Source organism: Rhinoraja longicauda, chromosome 3 (assembly GCF_053455715.1).
Source record: "Rhinoraja longicauda isolate Sanriku21f chromosome 3, sRhiLon1.1, whole genome shotgun sequence".
Classification (NCBI taxonomy): Eukaryota; Metazoa; Chordata; class Chondrichthyes; order Rajiformes; family Arhynchobatidae; genus Rhinoraja; species Rhinoraja longicauda.
In genome coordinates, this window is record NC_135955.1 from 14994417 (window position 1) to 15014519 (window position 20103).

Here is a 20103-nt window from a genome sequence, read left to right on the forward strand (position 1 = left end):
GGTGCTGCACTGTAAGGAGTTTGTACGTTCTCCCCGTGACCTGCGTGGGTTTTCTCCGAGATCTTCGGTTTCCTCCCACACTCCAAAGACGTACAGGTATGTAGGTTAATTGGCTGGGTAAATGTAAAAATTGTCCCTAGTGGGTGTAGGATAGTGTTAATGTACGGGGATCACTGGGCGGCACGGACTTGGAGGGCCGAAAAGGCCTGTTTCCGGCTGTATATATATGATATGATATGATATGACTCTGACATTCAACACACTCATGGTTGATTCTCCATCCCACTCTCTCCCAGAACATATTGACGCCCTTGTGTCCACTTCTGCTTAAAAATATTTAAAGATCCTGCTTCCACCCTTGAGGAAGAGGCACAGCTTTCCAATCTAATGACCCATTTATTCCAAGTTTGTTTTCTCCCCGTTAACCTATCCTTAATCCAAGCCAGTATGTGGCAAAGTTATGCGATATATCACTAACTTTGTTTAATTATCTTTTGCGTGACACCTTATCAAAGGTCGTATGAAAATCCAAATTAGTTTGCCCTCATCTGTCCTGCTGTGTACAACCTCAAAAAATCAACAAATTTGCAAACATAAATCTGTATTGACAATGTCCAATCCTATTAACATTTTCTAAGCGATCTGTTCATTTCCATACTGCTGATATCAGTTTATCTGATCTACGGTTCCTCATTTTTTCTTTTTTTCTTAAGCACATCCTCGTTCCAAACGTTTAGAACCATCGGAGACATGATTAAATTTGGTCAGGTGTCGCAGTCACCTCCTTCAAAGCCCCGGGATGCAGGTTTGCACACGTAGCAATTTATTGCTTTTCAGTCCCATTAATTCCTCCAATACTAACTTTTTACTGTGCTAATTACTTTCAGTCAAACCAGACCTGTGGTTCTGCATCATGGTGGGAGGCTTTCTGTGCCTTCCTCAGTGATGGCAGGTTTTTTTTTAAGCAACATTACAGGTTGTTTCCTTTGATGCAATGTTACCACTAATTGCATTTCCTTGCATTTATCATTCCAGTTACTTGTGCCTACCACTTATTGCCCATGTCCATGTATAGATTAATTTCTGTATAGAAGACACAGTACTGGAGTAACTAAGCGGGTCAGGCAGCATCAATGGAGAATTAATACAGCATTTAGTGTTTACCTCTGGTTTAAACACTCATCCGCAGTTCCTTCCTGCACATGTTAAAAATGTCTTGGATGGTCACTAATGGAATATATGCAAAAACAAAATTGTTGCCCTAAAGATATAACTAAGTTTTTTTTCATAAGATGTCCATTTTTATAAAAAAGACACAAAGTGCTGGAGTAACTCAGCGGTTCATGCAGCATCTCTGGAGAACGTGAATAGGTGATGTTTTGGGTTGGGTACCTTATCATATCATATCATATCATATATACAGCCGGAAACAGGCCTTTTCGGCCCTCCAAGTCCGTGCCGCCCTTATCTTGGTAAACAATATTGAAAAACTGAAATTAAAAAATACTGAGATCAGGGGAGAGAACAGAGTTAACATTTCAGGTTGTTGACCCTTTGTTACAACTATCACTAATAAATAAGTCTCCAAAATGGTCAATACAATTTTATGTGATAATTTCATCTTGCAATTTAGCATTTGGATCTGTAGATGGCAATGTGATACAAGTTTTCAGTTCTCATGGATATCAGCTTGGTTATCGCAGATTTATCCAGTCTGTCACACACAGTCTGAAGAAGGGTCCCGACCCAAAACGTCACCCATCCTTTTCCCCCAAAGATGCTGCCTGACCCACTGAGTTACTCCAGCACTGTGTCTATATCTTTGGTATAAACCAGAATCTGCAGTCCCTTTCTACACACCCACACAGGAGCAGCCGTTTGTATGGGATACAAACAATTTATGTGACTGCAGTTAATCTAGCAATGTGATTGAGCTGCACACATCTCTCAGGTAGAGTACAAAGGCCTAAGAATTTGACATGGCAGGTAATGGGCATATTTGTTTTTGTCCAGAACATTCATAGAAACATAGAAAATAGGTGCAGGAGGAGGCCATTCGGCCCCGAGCCAACACCGCCATTAATTGTGATCATGGCTGATCGTCCCCAATCAATATCCTGTGCCTGCCTTCTCCCCATATCCCTAGATTCCACTAGCCCCGAGAGCTCTATCTAACTCTGTCTTAAGTCCATCCAGTGATTTGGCTTCCACTGCCCTCTGTGGCAGAGAATTCCACAAATTCACAACTCTCTGGGTGATAAAGTTTTTTTCTCACCTCAGTTTTAAATGGCCTCCCCTTTATTCTAAGACTGTGGCCCCTGGTTCTGGACTCCCCAACATTGGGAACATTTTTCCTGCATCTAGTTTGTCAAGTCCTTTTATAATTTTATATGTTTCTATAAGATCCCTTCTCATCCTTCTAAACTCCAGTGAATACAAGCCTAGTCTTTTCAATCTTTCCTCATATGACAGTCCCGCCATCCCAGGAATCAATCTCGTGAACCTACGCTGCACTGCCTCAATTACAAAGATGTCCTTCCTCAAATTAGGAGACCAAACAATACTCCAGATGTGGTCTTACCAGGGCCCTATACAACTGCAGAAGAACCTTTTTACTCCTATACTGAAATCCTCTTGTTATGAAGGCCACCATTCCATTAGCTTTCTTCACTGCCTGCTGTACCTGCACGCCAACTTTCAGTGACTGGTGTACAAGGACACCCAGGTCTCGCTGCACCTCCCCCTTACCTAACCTAACTCCATTGAGAAAATAATCTGCCTCCTTATTTTTGCCGCCAAAGTGGATAACCTCACATTTATCTATATTATACTGCATCTGCCACGCATCTGCCCACTCACTCAACCTGTCCAGGTCACCCTGCAACCTCCTAACATCCTCTTCACAGTTTACACTGCAACCCAGCTTTGTGTCATCCGCAAACTTGCTAGTGTTGCTTCTAATTCCCTCTTCCAAATCGTTAATTTGTATGGTAAACACCGAGCCTTGCGGCACTCCACTCGCCACTGCCTGCCATTCTGAAAAGGACCCGTTTACTCCTACTCTTTGCTTCCTGTCTGCCAAACAATTTTCTATCAATATCAACACCCTACCCCCAATACCATGTGCTCTAATTTTTGTCACCAATCTCCCGTGCGGGACCTTACCAAAGACTGTCTGAAAGTCTAGACACACTACATCCACTGGCTCCCCTTCATCCATTTTACTTGTCACATCAAAAAATTCCAGAAGCTTAGTCAAGCATGATTTCCCTTTCATAAATCCATGCTGACTTGGACATCCTTTTACTGCAATCCAAATGCACCGTTATTACCTCTTTAATAATTGACTCCAGCATCTTTCCCACCACCGATATCAGGCTAACTGGTCTGTAATTCCCCGTTTTCTCTCTCGCTCCTTTCTTGAAAAGTGGGATAACATTAGCTATCCTCCAATCCACAGGAACTGATCCCGAGTCTATTGAACATTGGAAAATGATCACCAATGCGTCCACTATTTCTAGAAGCACCTCTCTGAGGATCCTGGGATGCAGACCATCAGGCCCAGGGGATTTATCATCCTTCAGTCCCATTAGTCTACCCAATACTATTTCTCGCCTAATGAAAATTTATTTCAGTTCCTCTACCCCCCTCTGTCCTCCAATACATCTGGGAGATTGTATATGTCTTCCTTAGTGAAGACAGATCCGAAGTACCAGAAGTACTCTTCTGCCATTTCCTTGTTACCCATAATAATTTCACCCGTGTCTGCCTTCAAGGGACCCACATTTGATTTTGCTACTCTTTTTCTCTTAACATATCTAAAGAAGCTTTTACTGTCCTTCTTTATATTCTTGGCCAGCTTCCCCTTGTACTTCATCTTTTCAGCCCGTATTGCCCATTCCTTCCATAGAGCTTCAGAACTCGGCACACAAATGCAGGGATAATATAATACATGGTAGAACTGTTAGAAAGCACAAACTCAGGTAAAGGCTCATGTTTCCCCCCTCTCCTTCTGATCAGTGGATCAGGCAGCATTAATGGGGGGTGGGTGGGGGGGGGGGGGGGATAAACAGATGATGTTTCAGATCAGGATCTTTCAAGATGAAACAAGAAGGGAAGTTGCTGGTAGAAATAGGTGAGAGAAGGGGTCTTTCTTTCCACTCCCCACCCACTGTTACCCAGTTCTGTTCCCCTCCTCCATCTCTTCCTTCTATCCTACCCCTCCAGGTCCCCCACTCCCATTTATACATCATCCCTCCCTCTGGTTCTACACTTCATTCCCAACCTTCTCTTGTCAGATTCTACAATCTGCAGCCCTCTGCCCTTTCTACTTATAACCAGCTTTGGTTACTATCTCCACCCTTCATTCCCTCACCCAACTTATCTACAAATCATTGGTACAGCAATGGGGGGACATGGCGACAACATAGGAGGGAGCTATTGGGGGTGGCTGGGAAAAAGAGATCGGAAAGAATAGAAAACCAATTTTTAACGCTGATGATCCATGACAAAAGCCAATTTAAAGGTTTTTTTCAGACGGTGGTGGATATAGGTCAAGAAACAAATGATAGTATTTGAGGAGTTACAAATACAATACAATACAATACAATATATCTTTATTGTCATTGTACCCAGGGGTACAACGAGATTGGGAATGCGCCTCCCATACGATGCAATAATTTAGGTAATTTAGACAGCAGCAACCCAACGAAACGAAACAGTTGTAACAGTTTTGGACAGGGTAAAGTGCAAGTTGATCTATGCGTTGTGGCCATCCGGCTCAGCAGGACCGGTTCATAGCAGCTATGGCCCTGGGGATGAAGCTGTTCCTGAGTCTGGAGGTGCGGGCATAGAAGGCCTTGTATCGTCTGCCCGATGGAAGGAGTTCGAACAGACTGTTGCAGGGGTGTGAAGAGTCTTTGTGGATGCTGGTGGCTTTTCTGAGGCATCGTGTGTTGTAGATGCCCTCCAAGTCTGGTAGCTGTGTTCCGATGGCCCTCTGAGCTCTATGGACTACCCGCTGTAGAGCTTTCCTTTCTGCCTCCGTGCAGCTGAGGTACCACACAGGGATGCCATGCGTTAGGATGCTCTCTATGGTGCAGCGGTAGAAGGTCGTCAGCAGCTGTTGGGGTAGACCAGACTTTTTCAGTGTTCTTAAGTAGAACAGTCTTTGTTGTGCCTTCTTGACCAGTGCAGCAGTGTTATTGGACCATGTTAGGTCCTCCGAAATGTGAGTGCCCAGAAACTTGAAGTTGGACACTCTCTCCACACTGTCCCCGTTGATAGAGATCGGGGCATATTCCCCGTTATGTGACCTACGGAAGTTGATGATCAGCTCCTTGGTCTTGGTGGTATTTAGGGACAGGTTGTTATCTGAGCACCAGTCCGCCAGGTTCTGCACCTCCGCTCTATAGTTTGTTTCATCCCCGTTGGTGATCAGCCCGATCACCGTTGTGTCATCTGCAAACTTGACAATGGTGTTGGTGTCGAATGCAGGAACACAGTCGTGTGTGAAGAGGGAGTAGAGCATGGGGCTCAGAACACAGCCCTGTGGTGTGCCGGTACTCAGGGTGATAGTGGAGGACAGGTGCTGGCCCATTCTCACTGCCTGCGGTCGTTCCAGCAGGAAGTCCAGGATCCAGTCACATAATGACGAGCTGAGGCCTAGCTGGTGGAGTTTGGTGATGAGCTTGGTGGGGATGACCGTGTTGAAGGCGGAGCTATAGTCTATGAATAGCATCCTCACGTACGTGCCCTGTCTCTCTAGGTGAGTCAGGACAGTGTGAAGAGCCAGAGAGATGGCGTCCTCTGTGGATCTATTTGCCCTGTATGCAAATTGATGTGGGTCCAGTGAGTCAGGGATGCTGGATTTGATGTGTGAGAGGACCAGCCTCTCAAAGAACTTCATGACTATCGGCGTTAGGGCAACCGGGCGGTAGTCGTTCAGGTTGGAGATCTTTGCTTTTTTCGGCACCGGAACTATGATAGCCGACTTCAGGCACTTGGGGACCGTAGCCAGAGATAATGACAGGTTAAAGATCCTGGTGAATACCTCAGCCAGCTGTTCAGCACAGTCCTTCAGTACCCTTCCTTGAACTCCATCCGGTCCTGCAGCCTTGCGTGGGTTGACCCTTTGCAGAGCGCGTTTTACCTCCTGTGTGCTCAGTTGCAAGACCTGTCCCACCGCCTCGGCTGGGGTTCTTTCACTCAAGGTGGTTTTGCCAGTTTCAAAGCGGGCAAAGAAGGTGTTAAGCTCGTTGGTCAGTGCCATATCGCTGTGGGGGCAGGCAGGGCTGCTCTTGTAGCCAGTGATGTCCCTGACACCCTGCCACATGCTTCTGGTGTCCGTGGTGTTGAAGTGTTCTTCCACCCGTTGCCTATGGGTGTCTTTGGCCCTTTTAATACCTTTGCTCAGGTGTGATCTGGCAACACTGTATGCTGAAGTGTCACCAGATTTAAAGGCATTGTTGCGTGCCCTCAGCAGGTTCTGTACCTCCTTGTTCATCCAGGGTTTCCGGTTTGGGAACATCTTTATCTCCTTGTCCTCCGTGACATTCTCCACACAGCAGTTGATGTAGGAGAGCACAGTGGATGCGTATTCCTCCAAGTCTACCTCTGAACCGTAGGTGGCCTGTTGTGCAAACAGGTCCCAGTCGGTGCGATCAAAGCAGTCCTGGAGTTGTAGGGTGGCATCCTCGGGCCATATTTTGACCGTCTTTATTGTGGATTTGGTCTTGCGGATGAGGGGTTTGTATGCCAATGTTAGTACTGATGCCAAAATATCCTGCCCATAAAAATGGCATGTGGAAAGTTAAAAACAGAGTCATACAGCGCAGAGACAGGCCCTTCATCCCAACTTACCCATGCCGACCAAGATGCTCCATCTAAACTAGTCCTGTAGGCTTCCCTACTCTGGCACAAAGACTTTGACTATCTACCCTATAAATGCCTCTTACAATTTTATGAACCTCTACAAGGTCACCCCTCAGTCTCCTTCACTCTAGAGAACATAGTTCCAGCCTATCCAATCACTTCTTTTAAGTCAAGCCCTCCAGTCCAAGCAACTTATTTGTGAATCCTTTCTGCACCCTCTATGGGTTGATCGCATCCTACCTAAAGAGAGGCAACCAGTACTGTACACCATACTCCAAGCGTGGTCTAATCATTGTTTTGTAATAACTGCAATGTGACATCCCAAATCTTGTAGTGAGTGTCACGGCCAATGAGGGCAAGCATGTCATACAACGTCTTTACCTCTCGTCTACCCGTGTCGCACTTTCAGGAAACTATGCACTTGTACCCAAAAGTCTTTCTAGGGTTCTGCCTTTCTCTGTGTATGTAGTCCCTGGTTTAACCTCCCAAAAGGCATAATTCTGCATTTGCCAGTTAAATTGCATTTGCCATTCGTCTGACCACTTTCCCAGTCCATCTTGATCCTGCTGTAACCTGAGACAACCTTCTTCACAGTTCAATATATCACCAATTTTGGTGTCACGTGCAAGTTGCTAATCATGATACCTACATTCCTATCCGAATCAGTAATATACATGGCAAACAACAAGGGAACAGATACCAAACCCCGTGGCATAACTTTGGTCACACGGCCTCCAATCTGTAAAGAAACCCTCTATTAACTCCTTCTGCTCCCTCCCATCAACTCAACGTTGTATCCAATTGGTTAGCTCACCTCGGGTCCCATGTGATCTAACCTTCTGGTTCAGCTCCAAAAACTCAATTCGTGAAATATGATTACCCACGCACAAAGCCATAACTATCCCTAATCAGTCCTTGCCTTTCCAAATGTACGTAGATTCTGCTTCTCAGAATCCTCTCCAATAACGGTCCCAACACAGATGCAAGGCTTACCGCCCTGTAGTTCCCTGGCTTATACTTGCAGCTTTTCTTAAATAAAGGTGCAACATTAGCCATCCTTCTTAGTCAGTTGTACACATCAATGGAATATTGTCGACGGCCAAAAATCAGTAGGTGGAGAATTAAAATAGCAAAAAAACAAAAGCTCAGGAGTTCAACTAAACAATCACCTGGTGTTTTGTGCCCTCGTGCTAATGAAGATGCATCATGAATACTAAAGTAAAAGTTGTAACACCATGTCACAACAATATATCAAAGCAAGCACTAAATTAAGGGGCCCTTCACAATGTGGTGGGAGGAGATGAAGGAGTGGGTGCTGCATTACTTTACATTAGCTTAGCTTAGATACATCATGGAAACACGCCCTTTGGCCAAAACGAATCCATGCCGATCATCGGTCACCCATTCACACTAGTTTGAAGTTCGCCCACTTTCTCACCCACTTCTGACACACTAGGGGCAATTTACAGAGGCTTATTAACCTTTGGGATGTCTTTGTGGGAGGAAACCGGAGTACCTGGAGGAAACCTACTTTGTCAGAGGAAGAATGTGCAAGCTCCACACAGACTATGGAAAGTGGAAATGGCTTGAAGCAACAAATCTTCAAAGTTGGCATTTTAAAAATAAATTTAATGTGGAAAAAATCTAATTATAGACTTGCAATAGTAAACCAATCAAAATGACAGGGAATGAAATGTCTGGCATTTAGTTTCTACTCACCACACCCCTGGCCTAAGGTCGACAATCAAGGTCTAAATTAAGATTAATAACAAAAACTGACATTTCCCTGTGGTGATATGTGGATTTAATGTCTTTATCAAATGATTTTACTTTGAAAGCCTTAGGTCACAGCTGCCCTCATCTGACTTACCAAATGACGACATCAGAACAATCTTTACTCTCCCGACTTCTATAGTTTGGCTTTCATTGAGGTGGATGTAGGACATCTTGATAATGGAGATTATGGGATGAGAAGCCCATCTCAGGGCGAGGTATTCACATTCCAACATGTTCCCTCACAACAGTGTTACAAAAGCATTAGATTGCACTGCTGTTCCACTGTAACCTACAGCAACCTATTAATAACACTACTGAAGAACATTTTTTCCCCCCTGGTACTTGGGCTCTGTTGACTAAGCTAGACTTAATTTCCACCTTTAATTGCCTTCAAGTATGTGATGGTGGTGAGCTTCTTTCTGGAATGGCTGTGTTATTGATGAAGGTGCTTTTTCAGTTCTGTTGCAAAAATACTTTTGTGGCGGCTCCCAAGGGTCAGGCCATAGTACTACCGACCCCTCGGCACGGGAATGGACCAGTCCAGGGGGGCGGTCCGGTACCATGTATATAAGGACAAGGTTTTGGCCACGAAGCCATTCCGGCAGACTCGACCCGTCTGATAACCGAGGAATAATAAAACAGAACGTCTCGAAATACCCGGCTTCTCGCCTTTATTTCGGGACTCTTCCGACGCGCCACATTGGTGACCTCGACGGTCCATTCATACTAGGATGGACAAACGATGGATAGCCGACCGTCCGTCCCGCTCGCAGGCCGACCAGGCCGCAGCTGTCGACGCGGTAGGCATCAAGCTCCCGACCTTCTGGACCACCCGGGCTCGCGTTTGGTTTTATCAAAGCGGAGGCCCAGTTCCAGTTGCGGGGCATCACTTCGGATGACACCCGTTTTTTCCACCTGGTGGGAGCCCTTGACCAGGACACAGCCGAAGAGGTAACGGAGTTCCTCCAGGACCCCGCGGCCCACGATAAATATACAGCCCTTAAGGAGCTGCTGCTCCAAAACTACGGGCTAACCCGAATGGAACGGGCCGAAAGGCTCCTCCACATGCCAGGCCTCGGTGACCGGCGCCCATCTAGCCTCCTGAAGGAGATGGTCGCGTTGCTCGACGGGCACAGACCGTGCCTGATGTTTGAATACACGTACCTGCACCTGCTGCCGGCCGACATTCGCCTGCAGCTTACCGACGCCTCCTTTGCTGACACCTGGGCCCTCGGCAGGCGCGCGGACGCGCTGTGGGCGGCGCGCCGTGGTGACGTCAGCGCGCTAAACGTCACTCGAGAAGCGCCCGATTTTCTCCGGTCGGGCGGGGGAGCTGTGGAAGGAGTGACAGCTATGCCCCGGAGGCTTGCGAGATCGCCCCCGGTGGCCATTGCGGGTCCTGCACCCGCACATGCACCTGCAGTCCCACACCAGCAGGCTCCAGCCAGCACCAGCAGGAGGCACTGGTGTTATTACCACCAGCGCTGGGGTGCTGCAGCCCGACAATGCCGCCAGCCGTGAACATTCCCGGGAAACGCCGGGGCCGTCTGCCAATAGTCCCCGCGGCGGCCGGCCAGATTCACCGCCTCTTCGCCTGGGATCGGCGCTCCGGGGGCCGCTTCCTCGTGGATACCGGGGCGGAGCTAAGCGTCCTGCCCCCTTCGCTGCTGGACATTCGTTCTGGGAAGCGGGGGCCCATCCTCACCGCTGCAAACGGGAGCCACATTCGGACTTATGGCGTCCGCACGGTCCACATCGTTTTCGGCGCCAGTCATTTCACGTGGCAGTTTACAATCGCCGACGTCTCCCAGCCGTTGCTCGGGGCTGACTTTCTGCGGGCTCATTCTCTCCTGGTGGACGTCAGGCAGCAGCGCTTGGTCCACTCCGCCACGATGGAGCCCATTGCGCTGCGGCTGAATGAGCCCGTTGTACGCCCGCTGTCATCCGTGGACTCCCATTTCGCTCGGGTTCTGGCGGAGTTTCCAGATATTATGGCCCCGCAATTCCGGTCGTCGACCCCCAAGCACGGGGTGTTCCATTACATAATAACTACCGGCCCACCCCTCCACGCATGAGCACGCCGCCTGCCGCCTGAGAAGCTACGCCTGGCACGACAGGAGTTCCGCACGATGGAGTCCTTGGGGATCGTCCGCCCTTCCAACAGCCCATGGGCATCCCCACTCCACATGGTCCCCAAGGCAAACGGGGGCTGGAGACCTTGCGAGGATTATCGGCGGCTGAACGTCGCTACCGCCGAGGACCGATACCCCGTGCCCCACATCCAGGACTTCAACGCCCATTTGGCCGGGGCCACGATATTCTCGAAGGTGGATCTGGTTCGAGGCTACAACCAGATCCCGGTCCACCCGGAAGATGTGCCCAAGACGGCAATCATCACGCCGTTCGGACTCTACGAGTTCGTACGGATGCCGTTCGGCCTCAAGAACGCCGCGCAGTCATTCCAGCGATTAATGAACAGCGTGTGTTGCGGGCTGGATTTCCTGTTCGTCTACCTCGACGACATGTTGGTAGCCAGCCGCTCGCGGCAGGAGCACTGTGCCCACCTCCGGCAGCTCTTTCAGCGGCTCAGCGAGCACAGGTTGGCTATAAACCTCGCCAAGTGCCGCTTTGGCGTGGCCACAATTGACTTTCTCGGCCACCGTGTGTCTTCACAAGGCGCGTTTCCCCTGCCGGACAAAGTAGACGCCATCCGCCGGTTTCCCCGTCCGTCCTCGGTGCGTGGCCTGCAGGAGTTCGTCGGCATGGTGGCCTTTTATCACCGGTTCCTGCCATCTGCGACCCACATCATGCGGCCGCTATACGAACTGCTGGCGGGCAAGCGTAAGAACGTCGTGTGGACCGACGAGGCGTTAACGGCTTTTGACGACGTAAAGGAGGCCCTGGCTCGGGCTGTGCTGCTGGTTCACCCACGGGAGGATGCCCCGACAGCCCTTACGGTGGACGCCTCAGAGTTGGCGGTTGGTGCCGTACTGGAGCAACTGACGGACGGGGGTTGGCGCCCCCGGCCTTCTTCAGCCGGCACCTCGACAACGCCCAGAGGAAGTACAGCGCCTTCGACCGCGAGCTCCTCGCCCTGTACCTGGCCGTTCGTCACTTCCGCTATTTTCTGGAGGGCCGCCCGTTCACCGCTTACACGGACCACAAGCCGCTCACGTTCCCATGGTCTTCCCGACAGCAGCGCCAGTTGGCGTACATCTCGGAGTTCACTACCTCCATCCGCTTCATCGAAGGGAAGGAAAACCGGGTGGCCGACGCGTTGTCTCTCCCCGCCATCAATGCCGTTTTAGAAGTGGCGCCCGGCATTGATTATTCTGCCCTGGCGGAGGCTCAGCTAACGGATGGGGAGATGCCCGCCTACCGGACTGCCATCTCTGGCCTCCGCCTTGAGGATGTTCCCCTCGGCCCCGGAGGAGCGACGATACTGTGCGATGTGTCGGCAAGTCAGCCGCGCCCCATCGTCCCGGCCGCGTGGCGCCGGAGGGTGTTCGACGTGGTCCACGGGCTGGCTCACCCATCCATCCTGGCGACGAACACACTGGTAGCTGCGCGGTTCATGTGGCACGGTCTGCGCAAGCAGGTTGGCCACTGGGCCCGCACCTGCATTCCGTGCCAGACGGCAAAGATTCAACGCCACGTCCGGGCGCCACTCCAAGAGATCAGTCTACCCTGCCGACGTTTCGACCACCTGCACGTGGACATTGTGGGCCCGCTCCCGCCGTCCCGGGGCATCACCCACCTCCTCACGGTGGTGGACCGCTTCACGCGGTGGCCGGAAGCCATACCGCTGGCCGATACATCAACAGCCACATTTGCTCGTGCCTTGGCCGCGCACTGGAATGCTCGCTTTGGGGTGCCGGTGGTCATCTCATCGGACCGGGGGCCACAGTTCACCTCCGAGCTGTGGTCGGCCATGGCCCACCTGTTGGGCGTGCGGCTGCACCACACCACGGCCTATCACCCGCAGGCAAACGGCCTGGTGAGAGGTTCCACCGGCAGCTGAAGACAGCTCTGAAGGCGCGACTCTCCGGCCCCGACTGGATGGACGAGCTACCATGGGTCTTGCTGGGCATCCGGACTGCGCCCAAGGAGGACCTGGCTTCATCATCAGCAGAGCTCGTATACGGGTCCCCGCTCACGGTGCCCGGGGAGTTCGTGCCCTCGTTGCCGGGGCGAGAGGAACCGCCCTCATCCACCCTACAGCGCCTCCGAGTGCGAGTTGGCAAGCTCGCACCCGTGCCGACGTCCCGCCATGGGACATTCCGCCCTTACGTGCCATCGGCCCTCCGGGACTGCGCCTTTGTGTTCCTGCGCCGTGACGCCCACCGGACGCCACTCCAGAGGCCGTATGAGGGTCCGTACCGGGTGCTGGAGCACGGACAGACAGCCTTTGTCTTGGACATGGGGGGCCGGCCGGAGGCCGTGTCAATTGACCGCCTGAAGCCGGCCCACTTAGACATTGACCAACCGGTGCGGGTTGCCCAGCCTCGGCCACTAGGTCGCCCACCCTTCCGGGACCCACCACCTGTGCCTCCGCCGGCTCCTCTGTCGACCGATTACCGTACGCGGTCCGGTCGGGTTGTGCGACCACCAGTGCGCTTCGTGCCTCCGGTTCTGGGGGGGGGGTCCTGTGGCGGATCCCAAGGGTCGGGCCATACTACTACCGACCCCTCGGCACGGGAATGGACCAGTCCAGGGGGGCGGTCCGGTACCATGTATATAAGGACAAGGTTTTGGCCACGAAGCCATTCCGGCAGACTCGACCCGTCTGATAACCGAGGAATAATAAAACAGAACGTCCCGAAATACCCGGCTTCTCGCCTTTATTTCGGGCCTCTTCCGACGCGCCACACCTTCATCAAAGCACTGAAATTAATCCTCATAATGTATAAGTTTCAACACAAACAAAACAGTGGATTTGCATGTTTTATTAAAACAAGGGATGAGCCTGATGAAGGGTTTCTGTGCTCTAAAAGTCTAATTTAGTTAAAAATAAAGGGAGACTTACCTTTTCATTGGGTTCGCACGGGAGGGTATCAGGAATAAATGTTTCATATTTTAATTGTGCTGAAACTTTGACCGGATAATGTGAATTATTACTTGAGTGTGTCTTGGTCTGAAATAAACATGAAAATATAAGCCTTTTAGCATATTGTTTCATTCATAATGACATTTTGGCATAGATGCTCTTTATACATATTTTAAAGGGTTTCTTAACATTATATAGCTATTAATAATCATAAAAGGTAATTGAAAATACTTGTTAAATAAAGATGGTGGCTTAATGAAATCGTCAATCCATCAAGATCAACACCAAATATAAAAAATACACAGGTCTAGATATTCATCTGTGCTGTTTATGGAGCATTATAGCATCATTGCATAGCTCCCTAATGCTGTTTTAACATGCTCCAAAAAGACTGTGGTTCAATAGTGCCATTTATAAAACAGCACTGTCAGGTTTCTTCATTTAACACCAGAATGTTTCAGAAACAGCAGGTGTTGCTGGAAAAATCTAGTTGAATTTCTAGCATCTGCCAGCACTTAGAGAAACATTTGAAATCCCATCAGTCAGCCCGTAAAAGGACACGCATACAACACTGCCACCACTCATCCAGCTACGAGCAAGTGCAATGTCTTGCATAAATCTATAGCAGTGATTCTCGAGGGGTTTGGGCGTGCTCCCAGGTTTAAGTAGAAGGACATCAAGAGGCCAGTGGATCACTCCGCTTAGAGATGGATTGTCCTCCATTCAAGTGAGCTGATGCCCTTTCACGGACAAAAAATCAAATTGCTGGAAGAACTCAGTTGGTCAAGTGATGTCTGCGGAGACAAAGGGATGGTCAACGTTTCAGATCAAGGACAGTGTAGAGAAGGTATCCAGTATACGGAAGTGAGAGGTAGGGGCGAGACAGGGACTGCTAGGTTAGAGATCAAATAAGGAAGTGATGGGTAGATGGAACCAGGTGGGGGAGGGGAGAGGTAAGAACTAATCGGAAAAAAACAGATGGATCGGTATGTGAATGTTGGGCAAAAGGAACCAGGTGGGAGAGTGTACAAGCTTTAGTAATGAGGGGGTGCGATGCAAATGGTGAATATGGTGGAGGCTACCTGGTTGAACTGGTGGGAGTGGGAAAGGAATGGAGGGTGTGGGCTAATTTAAATTAGACAATTCAATGTTCATACCATTTTGTTTTGGGCTATCAAGCTGATTATGAAGTATACTTCTAATTTACGTTTGGTCTCACTATGGCTGTGGACAAGGCCAAAGACAGGACACTATGGGAACAGGAAGGGAAGATGGAGTGACATCCAACTGGAAGCTCGGGATGACTGCTGTAGACAGACCATAAGCTGTCTGTAAAATGGTTGCCATTCTACATTTGGTTTAGCCGATGTAGAGGAGGCCACATTGAGACCAACAAATGTAATAGAGAAAATTAGAGGAGGTGCACATGAATTGTTTACCTAGAAGGGTTGCTTAAATCCCGGGATGGCAATGAAGGAGAAGGCGATGGGACACGTGCTCTACCTCCTACTGTTGTAAAGGAAAGTGCCAGGTGATGGGGAGAGGTGGCTGGGGAGGAATGAGTGGACCAGTGAGCCATGAAGAGAGTGGTTCCTGCAGAAAGCAGAAAAGAGGGGTTGGAGAGGGGGGAAAGGGGGTAAATAAATGATGTGAAGGAATCCCATTGGAGCTGCAGAAATGGCAAAGGATGATATGCGGAGAATAGTGGGCTGAATGCACAGGCTAGTGCGGTGAAATGTGAGGACCAAGGAAGTCTACCTCTGTTCTGTCTGGAGAGTAGGCTGGGGTCAAATGAGATATTTCAGGGGCACAGTCAAGCACTTTTGGCAGGGACTACCCAGGAGGTGTTTGTAAGGATATAATTGTGTTACACTTTGGCAATGGCAGCAAATGCCTGTCGTTAGCATGTCTGTCCTGTGAGCTGATGGAAAAGTAGTTGAAGTCTTACTTTGTGGAATATAGCACGTTAATGCCATCTTTGATATCCTCAAAAGAATTTATAGTAAATAATTATCAGCAAACTACAAAAGGTTTCAAATTAGTAAAGTAAATGTGAGGGTGAGCTTGACTTCCGAGAAGTATGCATAGGAATGGGGCTCTGTGAAGCCAGAGAGAGGAAGATGTTGGTTACCCTGCGTTTGCATGCCTTCTACAAAACCGTCCTCATGTCCCTGCGAGGCATCTGTTGCATAGCCACATCATCCATGAAACATTGGGCTAAACATTGCAGTTTTAGCTAAACCAAATGCAGTGTTCAGCCCTTTAAATATAATTGTGTCTGAATTTTCACATTAATAAAAGTCGATTCTAGAACAACTAACAGCACAGCACAAGACCAGCCCCTTTGGCCCACAATATCTTTGCCGAACATGATGGCAAGACCATTACTATCTACCTGCGCATCATCCATATCCCTCACTGCTTATCTCTATATGTCTATCCCAATTCTATGAGTGACATCGACTATCTCAGACAAGTGTTGGATGCCAATTTTGCCAGTCACAAAGTTTATCCATTATATCATTAATTGTTCTGGTATATACAACAAAAAAGCAATGGCAGAACAGAAAATCTTGCCCAAAACTGAACATTTGGTGGTAACAATTGGCACAAACACGTCTGGTAAATTGGGTAAAATTGCTCTAAATCTTGTTGACTTGATATTCAATCACACAAATATATTCAATGCTTTATTTTATTAGAAATATGAAATTTTCATTCTATGCTTTCTGCTGTCATTGACATTCTCTAATCTGCAAAAATATGATATACTGCGATAGACTCCGAATATTTGGAGAAAGGAGAGATTCAAAGGCAATTACACTTTGCTTAAACAGTTAACAGCAACACCAATTATGAAGCTTCTGTCTACAAAGCCTAAATCCAGATCGACAATATTTCGCTTGGGCAACTTACATCCCAGTGGTATGTATATTGATTTCTCTAACTTCAAGTAACCCTCTCTCTCCATCCCTTCCCCCACCCAAGTCGTTTTACTAGATACTTGTGGCATCTCATTGCCTTTAACTCGTTTTCACTTAGCCCACAGGTAACAATGGCCTGGTTCCTTTATCATTGTTACTTTTTTTACTTATCTTTCATTCATTCATTTGTTCTATATCTCTGTATCACCATCTATATCTCTCGTTTCCCTTTTCCCTGACTGTCAGTCTGAAGAAGGGTATCGACAATAAAAGGACTGGACAAGCTAGATGCAGGAAAAGTGTTCCCAATGTTGGGGGAGTCCAGAACCAGGGGGCACAGTCTAAGAATATAGGGGAGGCCATTTAAAACTGAGATGAGAAAAAAACTTTCACCCAGATAGTGGTGAATTTATGGAATTCTCTGGCACAGAAGGCAGTGGAGGCCAATTCACTGGATGAATTTAAAAGAGAGTTAGATAGAGTTCTTGGGGCTAATGGAATCAAGGGGCATGGGGAGAAGGTAGGCACAGGTTATTGATTATGGATGATCAGCCATGATCACAATGAATGGTGGTGCTTGCTCAAAGGGCCGAATGGCCTCCTCCTGCACCTATTTTCTATGTTTCTATGACCCCAAAAAGTCACCTATTCCTTTTCTCCAGAGATGCTGTCTGCCCTGCTAAGTTACTCCAGCTTTTTGTGTCTATCTTCGGACAATATTTCTACTTGTTCGTAGAAGTATATGGCAGGCAACTCTGGGCAAAAGAAAAAAACTAATTAAAAAGTCATGTAAATACTGTAGATTAGTTTTGAACTTTATGCTCACGCTATTCAGAAATCAATTTAGTGTGGGAGTTGACGCGGGAAAAAATAAACAGTAAGCCTAATCCCACTCGGTTTCTTCAATCCAAGTAATGCACAATAAATCACAATGAGAAGGCTTGTCCCAAACTATTGGAAGTTCTCTTTAAATATGCATTCTGGCCTTCACTAAAATATAAAATCTTATCAGGTATTTTAACTGGAGCCGTAAGCCATGGAGAGATGTTGAAACGGGCCAGCAGTCTCCCGTAGCTAACTTCCATAACTTCATAACCATTTGGAAAAAATTAATCAAAAAGACAAGAGAAGAAAATGAATCATCAAAAGACAAACAGAGACACAGACATAATCAAAACACAAATATTAAAAGAGAAAACAGCTTTATCAATATCAAACAAAGGAAAAGAATAAACCACTTCATCTAAATTTATATGAGCAGGGATATGGGTCTTTGATTAATATTCAGTCTCAGATTTTTTTTAAACCTTTTCATCTTTACTGGCCGAGTACCTTGTTGAAGCGGATTAAATCCTTGTGTCTCTTGGTCACAATGCTTATTATGTCACATAAAAGCTGTATTTTTCGTTCTGCAAACCCGCAGTGCAGAAATTGGTCCTTCAGAAGTAATGGTTTATACTGGAACTCGTCTCGTAGCACCTAGAAAAGTTCATATTAACAAGAGAAAATAAATGCCGTACTTTAAACGATATTATTTTCCAATATGCTTAAACTAGACCTCATTCAGGCATTCTATTAAAAATTTCTATAACTTAATTTGGCTATTTAATTATTATTCAAATAATTAATTATCACGAAGTTTAAGGCATCAAACTGCTTTGGAGAGCACTGTGTCATTCTAGAACAATGAGTGATTTCATATTTAATTTTTTTGGTAATGTAGATTACACTAGGCTTCAATATGCTTTACAAATTTACTGCCGCGTGCTCACTATAGAATCACATCAGCTAATATTTCTGCAAAAAAACAGATTAGCGACAATTTATGCAAGAAAAACTGCTTAACAGCAGAGGCATTTCTGATGGAATCACAATAGTTATGGTATGTTATAGGCTGAACTCCAGATACATTGTATAAAAATGTCAGTTCAGAAGATCAAACATTGAAAATGATTACCCTTAAAATGAGAAATGTTTTTCAATATACATCAGCATTTTATTTGTAATAACAAATCTTTTCAAGAAGTTATTACATATGCACAGACTGTATTGCATTTGAAAAATGGATTACCACTGGAGAATAATAAATCCAGGTGTGGTCTAGCGCACTGACCAACTTTGTAATGGGGGGGGGGGGGGGGGGTGGGGGAAGTTAATTATTTTAGCTTCAAACTACATTCAATAAGACTGTGAATCAGGGTGGGATAGGTTTAGAAGGTTAAGATTTGTAGCATTAATTAATTGCCGCTAAAACTCAATTCCAAAGTATTCGCTGAAAGCCTCATGCCCATGCTTGGGGCAGCACAATGGAACAACTGTAGAGTTGCTGCCTAACACCAACTGCCTTACAGCATGTTATTCATGCAGTGAATAGCACTGCAAGGCCAGAGTGTCATTCACTGTGTGGCCACATGCTTGGTGTTTGGGGCAATAATATGGTCAGTAATGAAGATTGGATTGAATGGTTGGATGCAAAAATATATATCATGAAATATGAGAATAGGATGAGTAAATATAAATAGAGGCTGGGAATATCATCATCGCAGAAGGTTTGGCCTATTACCCATAATATACATGTTTATCTGTGCATCTAGAGCAGGAAGATGAAGGAAAAAATGTTATTTGTTGGTGCAGATGAGCATATGGAGAGATCTCAGATTAACTTTTTTTATAAAGCTTCGTACAGAAAGAACACTGAACTGATAACAAAGAAATAAATGTCACATGAGTACTAAAATACTATTGGAAAAGTTTGAAGGGGAAGATAATTGTACAAAGATCCAAGTATGCAAATTCATTATTCCAAGGACTATACATTTATCAGTAACAAAAGGCAATGGGGAAATTATTCGTATTTTTAAGAATACAAATCACTAGCAATGTAATGATACAGCTATTGTGTTATACCACATGGAAACAGGCCCTCTGGCCACACTTGTCCACGCCGACCAATGTATTTTCCTGTGCTAGTTCTATTTGCCTGCATTGGGCCAATTTTCTTCTAAACCTCTCCTCTCCATGAACCAGTCCAAATACATTTTAAACACTGTAATTATAATCCCCTCTATCATTTCCTCTAATAGCTCATTCCATTTAACTGCCAACCTGTGTGAAACACTTGCCCCTCAGGTCCACTTTAAATCTTTTTCCTCTCACCTTGAACTAGGCCCTCTAATTTTAAATTCCTCTGTCCTTAGAAAAAGACTGCGACCGCACACCTTATCTTTGCCCCTAATGATTTTATAAACCTCAGTAAGAACACCCCTCAACCTTCTTTGCTCCAGGAAAAACAGTTGCAGCCTCTCCCATCTCTTTATAACTCAAGTCCTCCAGTTTCATCACCATCCTTGTGAATCTTTCCCTAGCTTAATCACATCCTTCCTATGGTATGGCAAACAGAATTGCACATAATACTCCAGATGTGATCTCACCAGCATCTTGTGCAGCTGTAATATATTGTCCCAACTTTTGTACTCAAGCCCT

At 47.0% G+C, this 20103-nt stretch overlaps 1 protein-coding gene across 4 annotated transcripts in view; it reads right to left on the bottom strand.

Moving 5' to 3' along the window:
* Positions 1 to 20103, bottom strand: part of cep44 (centrosomal protein 44) — a 67138-nt gene that overhangs the window by 19793 nt on the left and 27242 nt on the right. For all 4 annotated transcript variants that reach the window (XM_078432122.1, XM_078432116.1, XM_078432114.1 and 1 more), the window contains 2 exons: positions 17953 to 18099; positions 13676 to 13783 (listed from right to left, as the gene is read on the bottom strand). In XM_078432122.1, the coding sequence (XP_078288248.1) occupies positions 13676 to 13783; positions 17953 to 18099 (255 nt within the window). The remainder of the gene's footprint in view (positions 1 to 13675; positions 13784 to 17952; positions 18100 to 20103) is intronic.